We start from the raw sequence: 14,600 nt of genomic DNA on the forward strand, positions 1-14,600 counted from the left end.
TGCGGGGGCGTGGGTGGTAGGGAGAAGTACTTCCCTGGGCTTTCAAGTCAAGTTTCTTCCTAGAGACTGCTGTTTTCAAGGGTTCCCTGGGCAGATGGGAGCTCTGGGTAGGAGCTGGTGACAGCCTGGTGCTTGGGAATACAAAATGACAACCAGGGTGGCATGATTGTCCCTTTAGGGACATGATTCGTCCCTCACTAAAGAGGACAGTAGATAAACTCACCCTAAAACAGAAGAGCAGAGAGAGAGGCCTCAAGGACTCAGCATGCAGAATCCCATGCTACTTGATGAGGGTCATGTGGGCAGGAGGACACAAAGACAGGTAGGCGATGAGACTGAGGGGTTACAGATGGCAAAGGCAACCCCTCAGACCAGTGCAGGAAAGTGGCTTGCCCCAGAAAACCACCCACAACCAGGACTGGAGGCTCAGGCCTGTCATCCCAGCTAATCAGGAGTCTGAGGCAGGAGGATGGTTGTCAGATTTGGGGATAAGCACTACTGAGCCATCTCACAGACCCCTCAAAAATATGCTGGAAACAAAAGATATCAAGAGCAAAAAAAATAATGCACAGATGACAGATAGATGTTTACAACATTCAAAATCATCAAGGGGTTTAGCAGCTAGATCATAAAGGAATCCTGTAAACCAACAACTATAATAACAAGCATGACAATAGGCACTAACCAACCACAACCATAACAGCAACCATGGCAACAATCCCAGTCATAATATAGCCACAAACATAACAACAAACACAGCAATAATCACCAACCATAATAACATGAAAAACATAACAACAAACATCAACAGCAAACAAAACAGCAACAAAACAACAAACAAAAACAGCAACAATCATCAACCATAATAAGAACTACAACCATAACAGCAACCACGGCAACAACCAATAACCATAATAACAACTATAATTATAACAACAATCACAATCACAATAATCATCAACCATAACAACCACAACCATAACAGCAACCACAGCAACAACCAGCAACCACAATTAAAACAACAACCACAATCATAACAAGCTTTCAGCCATAACAACTATAACCAAAAATAAAACAACAGCCATCACCAACACAACCACAACAGTCACTACCACTACAACAATCACAATTGTAACAACCACAGCAACAACCACCAAACAACCATAACAACAACCACAATCATAACACCTATAGCAAGAGCCCCCAATGATAACAACTACAACTACAGTTATAATTGTAGATACCACCACTACAACTATAACAGCAGCCACTACTACAACAATCATAACTATACTCAAAACAACAGCCACCACAACAGCCACCATCACCACGACAATAGCTCAAACACACACACAAATTCTGTTGTGTATGAAGCAAACCTGAGATTCATTAATTTCGATACACTGAGCTGTCTCCTGGCACACACTGGATGTTCAGCGCTCCTCTCTCTGGATAAAAGCTAATGGAGGCCGAAGAACTCCTGGCACTTTGGAGGATACGCCACCAGAGGCAGTGGAGTCTGGGTACACTTAGTCAAGAGTGTACACACCCTGGACACATTGTTCCAAAGCTTCAGGAAGCAGGTTTACAAAGTCAGGGCTGGGGACAAAGCTCAGCTGGTAGAGCCCTGGCCTAGCATGCACAGAGCCCTGAGCTCAGCTCGAGTGCTGTGTACATCAGGTGCGGTGGAGCATGCCTATAATCTCAGCACTTAGGAGGAGAAGGCAGAAGAATCAGAGATCCAAACGCATCCTTGGCTACGTAGCCGAGTTCAAGGTGAGTCTGCTGAGTACTAGGACAAGTGACGTTGAGGGAGTCAACAGGGAGGAAGGGACATGCATTGTGAGGCCCGGTGAACTGGTGAACCCACATCAGTACGAGCAGGTCTGAAGATAAGACACAACATTAGAGTCCCAGGACAGAGCAGGCACGGCGGTGCAGGCAGGTAGATCTGCAATCCCATACCACTCAGGAGGATAAAACAGAGCATGGTGAGTTCAAATCCAGCCTGGGCTACATACTGAACTATTTTCGGGGGGGGGGGGGCAAAAGGTAAAACAAAACAAATAACAACAAGAAAGTATGAGTTGAGACATACACACAAAACACCACTTTTTCAAAATCTCACATAGAAAAAAGAAACGCAAAAAAAAAAAATATAAAATCCACTGAACAGGTAACAAGTGCTGACCGTGAGGTAGGGAGCAATCTCAGGGGAAGTGGGTGGGTAAGGGATGAAGAAATGATGGGGACTGAGGAGTGGCTGCCAGTACTGTGCTTGCCTCACAAGTACTAGGACCTGAGTTCAATCTCCAGAACCCTTGTAAACAAACAAACAAAACAAAACAAAACAAAAAACAAAACCCGGGCATTGCAGTGTGTGTTTACAATCCCAAGGCAGGGGTGGCAGAGACAAGCGGATCCCCGGGGCTCATGGACCAGTCAGCCTGTCTAGGCTGGCGAGTTCCCAGCCAATGAGAAGCTATCTCTAAACAAATAAATAAAACTAAAAAGATGGATGCCACCTAAGGAGCATACCCAAAGTTGACCTCTGGCCTCCATATGCACACATGCACATGCATGCACGCACACACAGACACGGACACACACACATGCACCTTGTATGAGCTGGGGTTTTCTAGAGAAACAGGACCAATAGAACGCACATTTTACATGTTAAAATAGAAGACATTTTATATATCAAATATGTTAAAAATGTATTTAGTCAGCTTACTCTGAAATGATCCAAGCACCATGAGGCCAGGAATCTGGTAGTTTCTCAGTCCTTGAGGTGCCTCAGCTGTCCCAAGTCGGCACTGAAAATCTGTAGGTTCCTGGAGAATTGAAGGTCCTTAGTCTAAAACTGGAAGTCTAAAACTGCTGGTTCTGATATCAGTGAAGGAACGAGCATCATCATCATCGTCGTTATCAGCATCATCATTGTCATAATCATTGCTGTCGTCATTATATCATCATCATAACCGTCACTGTCAGCAACAGCAGCAGCATCAACCAAACTCCGCAGCAAAAGGCAAGGCCAAGCCAGCAAAAGGGAGCAATCTTCCTTTTTCCAAGCCCTTTAATCTGGGCTCCTACCAGTAAGCGCTGCCCACATTTGGGTAGGTTCTTGTACATCAATTAAGACAATGCCTTAGATGCGGCTCCCTGCTCAGGTGATTTTAATTTGTGGTAAGTTCACACACATGCGGCACAATAAGGAAGGGAAGCAAGTCTTGTGTTTTCTATGTTGATATTGTAGTAGCCAGGGAGGCACTTGTTCCTCAATTGCCCTTGACCTCTGACCTGGACACACTACCTGGAACACCTCATAGTTCCCCATAGCTGACTCCCTTCTTACCTGTGGAGTCTGTCTTCCGCCTCTAAGAGGCCCTCCCTGAGCACCTGGGTAAAGCTCTCAGTATAACCCATCCCTTCCCATCGCACTCCTGATTTCCTGTTAGCACTCGTCATTGGCTGAGACCCTCTCATTAAAAAATAAAAATATGTTTAGTTGATTGTCTTGCTTCCACGTTGGGCAAGCAGAGAAGAGGGAGGGACTGAACCAGATCTATCAGCTAGAGCAAGGAAAACCCGGGCAAGGCTTCACTACTGTGACAACAGCATTCAGTTCAGGCAATGGAACATTCACTCTGACAGGCGTGGCTATCTGACCTGTGGGAGGCAGAGAAGGGACGGGGAGCTCAGAGCAGAGGTCACAGGGAGAGAAGGCAGAAGCAGCTTAGGCTGCGTCATGATGAGGGAACTGATGAGACAGATCTTTCCAAACAGCTCTGTGTGATGCAAAGGCAATGAGACCAAGAGTGGAGAGGGGAAGGGACTTATCTCAGGGCACTAAGTCTCATTAAGATTTCCCCACTCCGGGACAAGGCTCTTTGCTGCATCTCTGCCCCCTCTCCCCCTCAGGGACAAGGTTTTCTCTCTTCTGCATCTCTGCCACCCTCATACCACACCACTGATATGGATGCGAGAGAACAAACCAGCAAAGACCAGGCAGAGCCTAAGTGTGGCCGATTGGAGGGAAGCCTGGACCCTTCTGCATGCAAACCTTGCCATCCCACAGCACTGGAGATGGCCTGATATAGTCTGCACGCCCCACTGCAGAGTGAGGCGGGGGGCAGTGCATCCCTTGGTTCAGTATAACGCTTAGCTCCACAGAAGCAGCCGTCCTAGCTAGCATGAATGGGTGAGCGACTGATGGGACCATGCAAGCTCTGAGTCTTGGCTGCCTTGGCCTTACGTCTCTCCTCAGCAGCAACCACCCACCTGCCCACTCGATTTGCAGATTTATTTGTTAGTAGGTAGACTGTCCACCTTCCTCTAGAACCTAGAATTTGATTTTAGAATCTGGAATGGAATCGAGGCAAGGGCTATTTAAAATTGCCACCTGCCTTCTCCAGCTCTCCCATCCTCCCAGCATCTTGCCTGTCTGACATAGTCCCCTACTTCTGTTTACAGTCGCTCTCCCGGCAGCCCCGCGACCCGGAGGCTTGTTGCCTTCGCAGGTGTATCTACGTGCAGAGCCTGCATGCAGTAGGCGTTCAGCCTCGTGGTGGCCGGACGCAGACAGCCCTCCCGGGTGGGCCCCGCGGCCTGGGCCTGGGCCAGGGCCGGGCACGGAGGGGTTAAGCCGCGCGCGCTTCCGACCCGCAGGTGGCGCCGTCCCGCCTCGGTGCCACTCGCCGCGCTCCGAAGTGCGGGACAGAATCGCAGCGAGCGCAGAGCCGAAGCTCAGCCCGACTTGTTGATCTCGCGCAGGCAGCCGCGGCCGCCGCCGAGCCGAGCCGGAGCCCGAGGTGGAGGCGGAGGCGCCGCCGATCGCCCGGGCCGCGCAGTCTCCGCGCCCCGCAGAGCGCCCCGCCCGCGCCCCGCAGCACCGGTGCCGGTGCCGCCCGCCCGCCCGCCCGGCCGGGGTAGGCCCAGCCCGGCCCCGGGACCGCCGCTGCCGCGGGCGGGGGCGCGGGCGGCCGGCGAGATGCGCGCGGCGCGGCCCCGGGAGGCGGCCGCCCTGGGGGTGAGTGTGGCGGGGGCGGCGCGGGCCCACCCCGGGGCGGGGGGCGGGTTGCGCCCGGCGTGCTGTGGGCCCCGGGAACCCCCGAAATCACCGGTGCGTGGCGGGAGGAGGGCACGCTCCGAAAGGCCAGAAGATTCCGCTGGTTTCTCCGCCTCCCACCTCCCCCACCCCTTCCCTCCCGAGCCCGGGCAAAGGCGCAGAACCCGGAGTTATAAAAAGCCATAGCCGGGAGGAGCGAGGAGGAGGAGGAGGAGGAGGAGGAGGAGGAACGGGAGGAGGGGGAGGAGGAGAAAGAAGGGGGAGGGGGGCGGGAGGGGAGCATCGAGCAGGCGGATCCGGAGGACTCCGCACCCTCCTGCGCTAAGGTGGGGGGCACATAGGGAGGTGCAGACCCCGCTGGCTTGGTTCCTTCGACCCTCACCTAGTCTCGGGAGCGACCTCAGGTCCTGATGTTGTGAGGAGTGGGGTCGCCCCAGGTCAGGGTTGCCTGGTGACCTCCGACAGGTGGGCATCTGTTTAGACTCCACAATCCCCACTCGACCCAAAATCTTTTAAGATTTAGAAAAAGCAAGTCCAATGCCATCGTTATGCTCCCACCCCAAATCCTGACTATCTTGGGTGGGAGGAGATGAGAACTCACTAAAAAGAGAAAGAAAGTTCTCCCTGCCTCTTCCTGCCTCCCCATTGCGGGGCCAGGTTGGGCATTACATCCCAAGACCTGCAGAGCAGGGAGTTTCAGCACTCGACGGGGCGGACAGCGCCCCGGGCGGCCGGATTGCGCCAGGGCGGGGGTGGGGCTTCCTGGGCGCCTCCTGGGGGCCTCTCCCACCGGGAGAGCCACCCCTCCTTCCGTCCAGGGGTGGGGCTGACTTCAGCACCGGCGGGAGGGACAGCGGCCATCAGTCCCCCACCCCCACCCCCACCCCCCCTGAGCCGCTTAAGCCTCGGGAAGGTCAAGGCCGGTGGGGACCCTGGGGGAGGATCCTCGCAGGGTGTTCGCTGACCTGCGTCCGCTTTCGCTTTCCGCCTCGCAGCCGTCGGGATGGAGGTGAGACGGCAGCCGTGACGCCCGCCCTAGTACCCTTGCACCGCAGCGGCCCGCAGCGCTCCCCGCCCCCCGCCCCCGCGGCAGCGGGCCTTGCCGTCGAGTGACAGCGGCCTGGGGGGCAGGGGGGGCGGGGACGGCCGGACCAGCGATGCCGGCGGGCATGACGAAGCATGGCTCGCGCTCCACCAGCTCGCTGCCGCCCGAGCCCATGGAGATCGTACGCAGCAAGGCGTGCTCACGCCGGGTGCGCCTCAACGTCGGGGGACTGGCGCACGAGGTGCTGTGGCGCACTCTGGACCGCCTGCCCCGCACGCGGCTGGGCAAGCTCCGGGACTGCAACACGCACGACTCGCTGCTCCAGGTGTGCGACGACTACAGCCTTGAGGACAATGAGTACTTCTTCGACCGCCACCCAGGCGCCTTTACCTCCATTCTCAATTTCTACCGCACGGGCCGCCTACACATGATGGAGGAGATGTGCGCGCTGAGCTTCAGCCAGGAGCTGGACTACTGGGGCATCGATGAGATCTACCTGGAGTCCTGCTGTCAGGCCCGCTACCACCAGAAGAAGGAGCAGATGAACGAGGAGCTGAAGCGCGAGGCTGAGACTCTGCGGGAGCGGGAGGGCGAGGAGTTCGACAACACGTGCTGCGCCGAGAAGAGGAAGAAACTCTGGGACCTGCTGGAGAAGCCCAATTCATCGGTGGCCGCCAAGGTGAGTCTGGGATCTGCTTCCCTCCTGGAGGCCTATGCCGCGGCTCCCGGCTCCTCACGATGAGAACTAGTAAAAGGCAGGGACTCCAAGCAAGTTCTCCAAGGGCCACCGCTCTTGTACCCTTCCCATGTGTCATAAGACACCCCCCCTTGGATGATTCAGTGCTGTCTACCCCCACTTTGTTGGATGGAGATGGGTTTGTAAGACTCTAAAATGCTACAACTGCAGTGAGAACAGGCTGGCTTTGCTCAGTACAGTCTGGTGTCCTGCCCTGTAGGCCCTAAATCCAGGCCAGAGCAGCCAGCCCTGCTGCTGTGGTATTCAGCCGTACTATAACCCCACTCCGCCACCAAGGAAGGGTATAAATGCAGCCCACAGGCATGCTTGGTGGAGGCTGAGGCACCCGTGGGTATTTTAAGAGATTACAGAAGACAGGGGAAGGCTAGTGGCAAGGACAGGCCTGCCCAAAGGCTCAGACTGTGTGTGAGCAGCCCTTCCTGGTTCCTTGTTTATGGACTTGAAGTGTGGTGCAGTTTCGGTGGCTGGTGGAGGAGGATGTGGATTCCCGAATCAAAGCAGAGTAGAAGCCTAGAGAATGAGGCAGGAGTGAATGAGATCAGTCAGGGTGGGCTGTGGGGCAAAGTGGAAGCCTTGGGGGGCCAGGAGGGGCTTGGGGTGAGGAGCGGGGCAGGTGCGATTCCTCTGAGTCAGGCTGGCACCAGGGAGTGTCTGGAGGGTGAGGGCTGCTTCACGTGGCCTGCGTGTTGGGTGCCAGGAGTAAATGACAGCGCAGTGTGTTCAGGGCTGCAAGGGAGGTTGGGAAGGGGCCCAGAAAAGCGATGTGTGAGAATCCAGAGAGATCAAGTTCGGAAAGAGACTAGAATGTCTCTGAGAGCAGAGCCCAGGAAAGACGACCAGAGGCAAGCAACTGAGATTGTCTGTTCGGCCAACCATAGTTTAGTAGCAAGGCCTGGCTCTTGGCCAGCCTGGCCTCTCAGTGTGGAGTCTTGGTGGCCCAGCTGGCCGGCCCCTCACTGATCCCTTCTCTGAAGGAACTCTGGGGTTATTTGCAGAGAACTGACTTGCTCAAGAAGGCTGCAGTAGACACAGGAAGGGCTGTCTGCTGGGATGAGAGGAAGCACCCACAGTCATTTTCTCTCCCCACTGGGCTCTGAGGAGGCTCCTGGGCCTGGTCCGCCTCCTAGAAGATTCTGACCATAATCCTCCCCCAGTTTCCGTGTCCAGAAAGCCTCCCTCTAAGCTGGGAGCCTTAGCCTGCTTAGGATCAACAGACTTATTTTGCTATTTCTAGGCCTGACACAGGTTCCCCCACTGCTCAGCCCAGTGAGGTCCCAGGCAGGCCCCTCCTTCCTCACCTACTCCGTCCTTAAGACTCTAGATCCAGGGACAGGAAGTGGGGATTTGCGCTCCCCAAGAAGAAACAGGCAAAGGGCCGTGTTTGAACTGGCTTCTGGCTGCAGGGCACAGGCGGAAGTCTCGCAAGAGGCTGTGTGTGGGAATGAGCGGTCTCTCCTCTTTCACCGCTTGGTCGGCTCACCCGGACAGCATCACGACCTCACTGTGATCCCAGGCTGGGCTGTCAGCTCACACTCTGGCAGTTTCTGCAGCCAGAGCTGAAACGAGAAGGTTCACTGGCTGTCAGTATGGAAACTCTGATAGCCACGCATCCAATACCTAACAAATACAAGGCTCAGAGAGGTGAAGTAATTTGCCTAAGGTCACAAAGTAGCCTAGAATGTCTAGAAGTAGCCAGAAACGTACCCCCTAGTGACATTTGGAACACCCTGTTCTTTCTGTGGTGACTGGGGGCCACAAATGCCTCCCTGGAGCCTTCTCTCACTTTGCTTCCCACAGTCCTTTCCCCAGCAGCCCAAGGTGCAAGTCAGATTGCATTATTCATCTCTTGTAACCCACGGAGGTTTCTGTCACATTCAGCATGAAATCCCTGTGCCACCATGCGCCTGAGGTCTAAATTCTGGCCCTTTGAGCTCTTTGGGCTCACCTCCCTGTTCTCTTCTGGTTCGTGTGGTCCCAGTCCTGCTGACTTCCTTATGGTCTGTTCTGCCCCAGGACCTTTCGCGCTTACTTTTCTGGCTGCTGACATTGCCGTGATCGTTCCATGGGCCCCTTCTCTCCACGTCCGCGTTTGCTATGGTCCCTACCCCACTGTTTTCCCCAGGAGACCTCCCTGACTCCTGTCGCCTCCCCGTACTCATGCAGTATCTTTCCTGTGTGAGCTTTAAATACTATTTGAAATGGTATTTGGTCCACATATTTCTGTTTTACACCCATAAGGATGTATCATATACACTGCTGCGTTCCCAGCACGCATCACGGTGCCTGGTTCAGAGAGCTTCAGGGTGTGTGTGGATGGATGGATGGATGGATGGATGGATGGATTGGTGGGCGGATGAATCAATGAATTGGTGGATGTATGGATGGGTGTATGGAATGAGTGGCTAGGTGGACGAACGGCTGGGTGGATGAGTGGATAATGGATGGATTGGTGGGTAGATAGGTAGATGGATGTGTGGACTGGTGGACAGGTGGATGGTGAGCAGATGGATGGGTATGTGAGTGGGTGGGTAGATGATGGATGGGTGGATGGATTTATAGATTGGTGGATGGATAGATTGATAAATGGAGAGGTGGATTGATGGCTGGGTGGATGGATGGGTGGATATATCAAACAAGCAGTCAGGCACTGACTATCTCAGGGTCCTGGGTCCTGTCGGTCACTTCTTTCTCACAGCCTTCCTGTGGCTCAGTTTCCACCATCTCATCATCTGCACCTGGCCCGCTCCATCTGACAAGCTCCAAAGCCAAGCCTGTCAGCACAACGAGGCTTGGGGGAGGGGAGGGCCCTCAGAAAACACACAGGCTGAGGGTCAAATGTGGGATCATTTCAAGGTGTCTGTGAGGTACAGAAATGGACACCTCTCCCATAGTCCGGAGAAAGGACCGACCGACCCGGGCTGTAGGACCAGCTGAGTCCTCGCTGCTCTCTGGCCTGAAGCTGTTCACACCCCCCACTTCCCTGCCTCCCATCACTGAGATGAAGATTGAAGGCCACTTTACAGTGAAGTTGTGTTTGTGACAACTTAGCTTAGTGCTTAGCACTAGTAGGAGGGCGCTGTTGTTATCCGTGCTGAGTTGCTGTGTCCTTTCTCTGGGCAGGGTGGGCAGCAATCACTTTCCTCCTGATAGCGTCCTGGGGAGACTGAGAGATGCGGTGAATAATTGATGGGCTGCCAAGTAAGGGACCCGGATGTTCCATCGGGGAATGTTTGGGAGCTAGGGTCAGCCCTGTCAGGGAGGCAGCACTGGCATGGCCTCCTCTGAGGCTCTGCTCTCCTGGAACAGTCTCAGGCTTCTCAGTGGGGTGTGAGGCGAGCTAATGTGTGAGGCCAGAGTCTCTGGATTAAAGCTCCAAGACAGCTTCCAAATTGCCAGAGTGTTTATTGCACTGGGCACAGATCAGTGGTCTCTCTAGCTGGTGTGATCCAGACATTGCTTCTGCAGCCTTCCTGGGCAGTGGGGTGCCCACTAGGGCTTCTCGGGGTTGTAAGTGACAAAGCAGAAAACTCAAAGCAGCTTCAGTAAGAAGGAAGATGCATCACAGCACATTGTTTCTTGTTATTCTGGGACAGCAGAGGTTTGGGTTGAGTTGATGGTTTGGTAATCCTGCCAGGATTCTAGATTGTGTGTGGGCATGTGCATGTATGTGTGTGTGTGTTTAATTACATTTATTTGCTGCTTTGTATGTGTGTGAGAGCATGTATGGAGGCCAGTTGCTGGTGGGGGGCGGGGGGTGTCAGTTCTCTTCTTCCACCATATGACTCAGGCTTGGTGCAAAGGGTCCTTACCTGCTGAGCCACCTTGCTGGTTTTAAATGTTGTTGTTTTGAACTATGTGTACTTAGTTACATTTATTTACTTTTTATTTATTTTGTGTGTGCCTGTGTAGTATTGTTGTGGAGGGAACCACTGTGGGCGGTGAGCGTTGGTTCTCTCCTACTACCATGTGGGTACTGGGATTTGAACTCTGGTCATAGGGCCTGGTGGCAAGTGAGGTCCTCCACTGCGCCAGGATTCAAGATTCTGTCCATCTCTCTGCTTCTCTAGACCCTGAAAAGGACTTGGAACTTATGCGTGATGCCTCATGTCAAAAGGTGACCATCAGGTCCCAACCCTCAAATGTAGGCATGGTGGTGTCTACCCTGCAAAGAGGAGTATTTCCTCCTGTGCTCCACAATCTGCTCAATTGTGTTTTCCTTTGAGGACAGCCTCTCCCAGGAGTCCCCTAGCAGATGGTTTTGACGGTGTTAGCCATTGGTCGTATACTTATATTTTAGGGTAAGGGAATCTGGGAAAGCAAGTGGTTGGGGTTTTCAGATGGTTCAGGGCATGTGTTTGACAAGTGAAAACAAGATTTTCCCAGTAGAAGAAAGACTCCCTGGAGTGACTTGCTTCACCTAAGCCTAGGCTAAAAGGATTGGTAACCATGTGTTAAAGGAGTGGAAATGGTAGAGTTGTGTCTTAATTGCTGTAGCTAATTTTAAAAGAAAGCATTTAATTTGGGGTTTGTTTACAGCTTCAGAAGGTTAGGCCGTGACCATCGTAGCAGGGAGCGTGACAGCAGACAGGCATAGCTGAGATCTGTGGGCAGACTAGGCTTGGCCTGAGCTTTGGAAACCTCCAGTCCCTCCTCCAGTGACACACCTCCTCCAAGAAGGCCACGCCTCCTAATCCTTCCCAAATACTTCCTCCAACCAGGGACCAAGCATTTGAATGTTTGAGCCAACAGGGTGGGGGGGGGCACTCATTCAAAGAACATCAAGGTCTAGAGCTAGATTCGTCTCTAGCTTGGATGGACCAGTTACACCATCTGAGTGGGTTTGTCTACCCAATGGGGACAGTGGCCACACCCACCCTCGGGGATATTCTAATGAGTCAAGGGATTTCAGATGTGAGTGTAGTTTGAAAATAGAAAGTATAAGGGTAAAGCCGGGAGTGATGGGTGGCCCAAGTCTTTAATCCCAGCACTTGGGAGGCAGAGGCAGGCCGTTATCTGAGTTCAAGGCCAGTCTGGTCGTCAGAGCGAGTTCCAGGCCAGCCAGTACTGTTACACAGAGAAACCTTGTGATGAAAAAAAAAAACAAAAAGAAAAAAGAGAAAAAAGTAATTATAAGGGTAAAATCCGGGGGCTGGAAGATGGGTTAGTTGGTGAGGTGCTTGCCTTGCCAGTGTGAGGATCTGAGTTCAATCCCAGCACCCGTCTAAAGAAGTCAGGCACAGTGGCACATGGTTGTAATTTCCACAATACCCAGGAAGTGTAGACAGGAGGATCCCTCCTAACTGGCCAGCCGCAGGTCCTAGTGAGAGACCTTGTTTCAAAACACAAAGTAGTGAGTGACTGAGGAATGGCTCGTTTGTCTTCTGTCCTCCACACACACCCCTCATTCACCTACACATATACACACACACATAACATAAGAAAGATAAATGTTATTATATTATATCGAAGAGGGGAGTGGCCTTTAGCTGGGGACAGGCTAGAATTTTGCCCCCGCTGACTGGGTGCAGTGCCTGTGGGTTTCTTTTTCATCATGTCTGAGGACTAATCTGTGGTGAACCCCTTTGCTCCAGGGAGTCCTGTGTAGGAAATGGGAATTAGGAGGAGGCTGCCATGCAGGCCCAGGATGGGATCTGTCCTGGTATGAGGCAGCACTTGGCGAATGGCCACACCAGTTACTGGTAGTCCCCCAGAGTCCCCCTTCCTAGCTACATGCCCTGTTGTGGTGCTGGGGGTAGCACCCCACGTGAGCTTGAGGGATTTGTGTGAGGAGCCCAGGGCCCTGTGCTCTGTGCTGCCCAGCTGAACCAGGTGGCATGCCGGAGGCCTGTTTGACTTACAGGGATCGCGTGCCCCGAGACCCAGAATCCCAGCTGGAGGTTCTGTTCTAGAACTGGGTGTGGGTCCTGCCTTCTCCTGGCTGTGGACTCTGGACCATTCCTGGCCTTGCTTCCCACTGTGTAAATGAGAGGGCTATAAACCCGCCCCTTGGGACCGTGGGAGGGTGAAATATGATCATACATGAACAGCACTGACGTCGCGCTTGACGAATCAAGGCTCCTCACTGGGGAAAGGGGAAGCCGGAATGCCCCTTTAGCTAACCTAGTCACACCAAGATCGGGGCCATTCCCAGGTCTTTGCTGCCTCACCTGTGATCCAGGATCTCTGGTCCTCACCCCAGAGGAGGGGTGACAGGACTGGGAATTGGAAGAAGGGCCCTTAGGAAGTCAGAGTGCTGGCCGAGGGAGTGCGGGAGTAGGGGAAAACACTCATGCTTAGGTACTTACTCCAAGCCTAGCTCCGTGACACTCCCCTCCCCCCATATTCAGTAGCCCTGTGGCCTGGACGGAAACCTCTTTGTGGAGTTGGGCTGCCTGGCTCCTCACCCTCTTAACTGTGTGTCTCATGGTTCCTTCAGGTGACAGCCATGTGAGTTCTACAACATAATTGCCCCCAGAAGTCAATGTTCACCTACGTAAGGGGCCCCCGGGGCCTGGAGGGTTTAAGGTCTTACTGTAGAATGAATAAACCCCTTTCAAAACATAATTCTGAGTGAATGCCACATGCTTGCTGCAAGTCTCCAAACTTTTTTCTCTGGCCACTGGCCCGGGAAAGTCAGGGACACAGCACCCCAGCAAGAGCTACCCTCAACCACTGACTGTTGGAAAGGCAGAACCATGGCGGTTGCAGCTGCCTTGCTCCTGGCTGGTTCTCAGCTCCTCTTCAGGGTGGAACCAAGGCCCTGAGTCCCCGGGGGTGTTTGCTTGCTCGCCACTTTTCGGGGGGAGGTCACCTTCCACTTCGCACCACGTGTGCCTAAGATTCAATTCGGGAAGAAATCACCAAAGCTTGGTCACTGGGAATCTCACTTGGGATGTCCTGGGTTGTGCTGTGGATTAGATGGGCATCTCACAACAGACCCCCTAGCCAAGGTGGTCTCAGCAGCACGATCCCAGGCTGGCTGCACACGCTCAGTTTTGCCTTCATGTCTTGGGTTAAAATAGGAATAGCAGCAGCAGTGGTGGCCGTCCCTGTTGGCGCTGGCCCAGGGCAAAGGCTGGGAAAGAGGTCTCGGTGAGGTGCGAGTGTAAAGACCCACGTACAAATCATTAGAACCTACATAAAGCCGGGCCCAGACCACACAACTGTACCCCACTGCTTCAAAGGCAAGATGGGATGGGGGCACAGGAAAATTACCAGAAGCTGGTGGGCAGCCAGCCTGGCATGCATAGTGGCAAATAACAAAGAGATCTGATGTCAGGCAAGGTGGAACGGCACCCGAGGTCAACCTCTGACCTCCACACACACTGCAGCACACACGTACCCCCCACGCAAACACACACCAAGGGGGCTCCAACAGCCCCATTGGTCTGTTCTTCTCTTACAGCTGTGGAAACTGAGGTCCAGAGAGGTGGGCCCAGAGCCGCCCAGCAAATAGGAAGCTTAGACAGAGCCCACCCAGGACACTCTGACTGCTGAGTCTGTCTTTGCAGTGGGAACGACCTTCAGTAGTACTGAGGAGTCCCGGGGATGCCCCCCCCACCCCAAGTCACTTTTCTTACTGGAAGTGCTCGGAGCGAAGAAATGTGTCCAACATCTTCTGCCCCACTAGGGAGTCCCGAAGGGCATCCTTGTAGACCACTTGGTCCCAGAGATACAAGAATGGCATTTACTGTTATCTATAAGATAATCTACACAGAGGAGTTCCT

General features: G+C 53.5%; 1 protein-coding gene across 2 annotated transcripts in view; it reads left to right on the forward strand.

Moving 5' to 3' along the window:
- The first annotated feature begins 4,967 nt into the window (after positions 1–4,967).
- The window catches only part of Kcnb1 (potassium voltage-gated channel subfamily B member 1), an 88,234-nt gene continuing 78,601 nt past the window's right edge, over positions 4,968–14,600 (forward strand). Inside the window, exons 1-2 of one of the 2 annotated variants that reach the window (XM_041670929.1) lie at positions 4,968–5,032; positions 6,067–6,795. In XM_041670929.1, the coding sequence (XP_041526863.1) occupies positions 6,229–6,795 (567 nt within the window). In that variant the 5' untranslated portion in view covers positions 4,968–5,032; positions 6,067–6,228. Of the gene's footprint in view, positions 5,033–5,519; positions 5,537–6,066; positions 6,796–14,600 lie in introns of those variants that run through there. The other variant, XM_041670930.1, reaches the window with a different exon arrangement.

This window comes from Microtus oregoni, unplaced genomic scaffold (assembly GCF_018167655.1).
Source record: "Microtus oregoni isolate MIOR12 unplaced genomic scaffold, Mior012 000020F_ref0000438, whole genome shotgun sequence".
In the NCBI taxonomy this organism is placed as follows: domain Eukaryota; kingdom Metazoa; phylum Chordata; class Mammalia; order Rodentia; family Cricetidae; genus Microtus; species Microtus oregoni.